Raw genomic sequence first — 1,567 nt, 5'->3', positions numbered from 1 at the left:
TATCTCGAATAGAAGTTCTAACAACAGAAACTTCTAATCGCACAAGAAACAAGTCAAGAATTTCTGATAGCTCAAAAAATGGGTCATAGAGTTCTAATAGCTCAAAGAATTTGTCAGAAAGTTCTAAAGCTGGAAAAAATGAGCCAGGAAGTTCTAATAGCTCACAAAATGGGTCACAAAGTTTTAATAACTCAAATAATAAATCAGAAAGCTCTGATAGCTCAAAAAAGATGTATCGTGAGGTTTCAAGAGCTAAAGATTGGCGCTAAAAATCATCAAAATTCGTTTAAAACCATCTGCCGCTCAGAATAACCTACCATATTTGAAATTCCCCAGTAGTAGCGAAACTGATCGCTCACAAAGCATCCAATTGTTCCACAGTTCAAATGATGCTCTATGGTGGTTGTGTACCAGTACAAAAAGTCATCAAATAACGCCAAAAGAACTGCAATAAGAATGACGGCGTTAGAAAAATCGCCTTGATCCAAACGACGATAAAGGGAAGGGAAGAATAGGGCCTGAAATTCTAAAAATAAAAATTCAAGTTCTTGAAAAATGATGCTCACAATGTTCCTTCCCAAAGCGATTCCCACGGTAATGGTTGCTGAAATTTTCAGCTGCAATGGGAGAGGCTGAGCTGTGACCATAATGTACATTGGATTGTAATCCAGTAGGGTGACACTCCAGTTTACGGTCATATAAATTATATATGGTAATTCACCGATAGCCAGCAAGAAGTCACCAAGCGAGAGGAATATTATCAATCGCATATGCTTGTTTTTTCGCAGATCTTTCCGGCTAAAAAATTGAGAATTAACTATCAGTGGGAATACTGTACTTACCTGGCAAACAAGTACAGTATGTACCCATTCATTGCAGCGCATAGACCTTGAAAAGTCAGTATAAAAATGTAGACGCCAAGCGTGATGTCGTTGGATAGTGCTCCGAGACTTTTTTGAGGAGCCATGTTGACAAGGAAAGGAAAAATTTGGGTGCCTGAAAAAATCAGCTCATTTTAAAGAGATTTGACTAAACAGATACAATTGGAATAACAAGAACAAGAGGGTTCTGAAAACATAGATTTTTTGAATAATCTAAAAGGTGTTTTGATCAGACCTAAAAGTTTTTAACTTTGAACCTAAAAAATCAACTTTGAGCCTATATATCTCATTTCCTGTGAAAGATATTAAAAACCCGTTAACTGACAAAACGTTTATCATAATATCAGCAATATTTTATCAGTTTACAAGTTTTTAATATCTCTGATAGGAACCGAGATAATTAAGCTCAAAGGCCATTGTAGGCTTCTATTAGTGCAAATACGGTGGATAAAACAAAGTTTTAAAACAAAGTTTTGGACTGAAAACTTTTTTCTAGTCACATTTTTGAGCTTTTAGCTGTTTCAATGTTACTATGGTTTATCATTAGATCATAACGTTATCAGTGGAGCATGAAGGACAAAGATCCTATTTTTAAGAAGTCTAACGTCAGTTTTGTTCAAAAGTGAGTAAGAATTAATCAAGCTGGAATTGATGTCAGTTTTGATTTTGTATTCTGACAAAATGAA

At 35.2% G+C, this 1,567-nt stretch overlaps 1 protein-coding gene across 1 annotated transcript; it reads right to left on the bottom strand.

Moving 5' to 3' along the window:
- Positions 1-275: 275 nt before the first annotated feature.
- CBG24412 lies at positions 276-967 on the bottom strand (the record flags this gene model as incomplete). Its single annotated transcript, XM_045241153.1, has 3 exons — positions 276-518; positions 567-798; positions 843-967. 3 exons carry the CDS (start codon positions 965-967, stop codon positions 276-278), a joined length of 600 nt encoding a protein of 199 aa, XP_045100842.1.
- Positions 968-1,567: the final 600 nt, after the last annotated feature.

The sequence above is a fragment of the Caenorhabditis briggsae genome, assembly GCF_000004555.2.
Source record: "Caenorhabditis briggsae AF16 supercontig from assembly CB4, cb25.NA_154, whole genome shotgun sequence".
Taxonomy (NCBI): domain Eukaryota; kingdom Metazoa; phylum Nematoda; class Chromadorea; order Rhabditida; family Rhabditidae; genus Caenorhabditis; species Caenorhabditis briggsae.
Note: the sequence above shows the minus strand (reverse complement) of the source record. Positions and strands in the feature narration are given on the sequence as shown.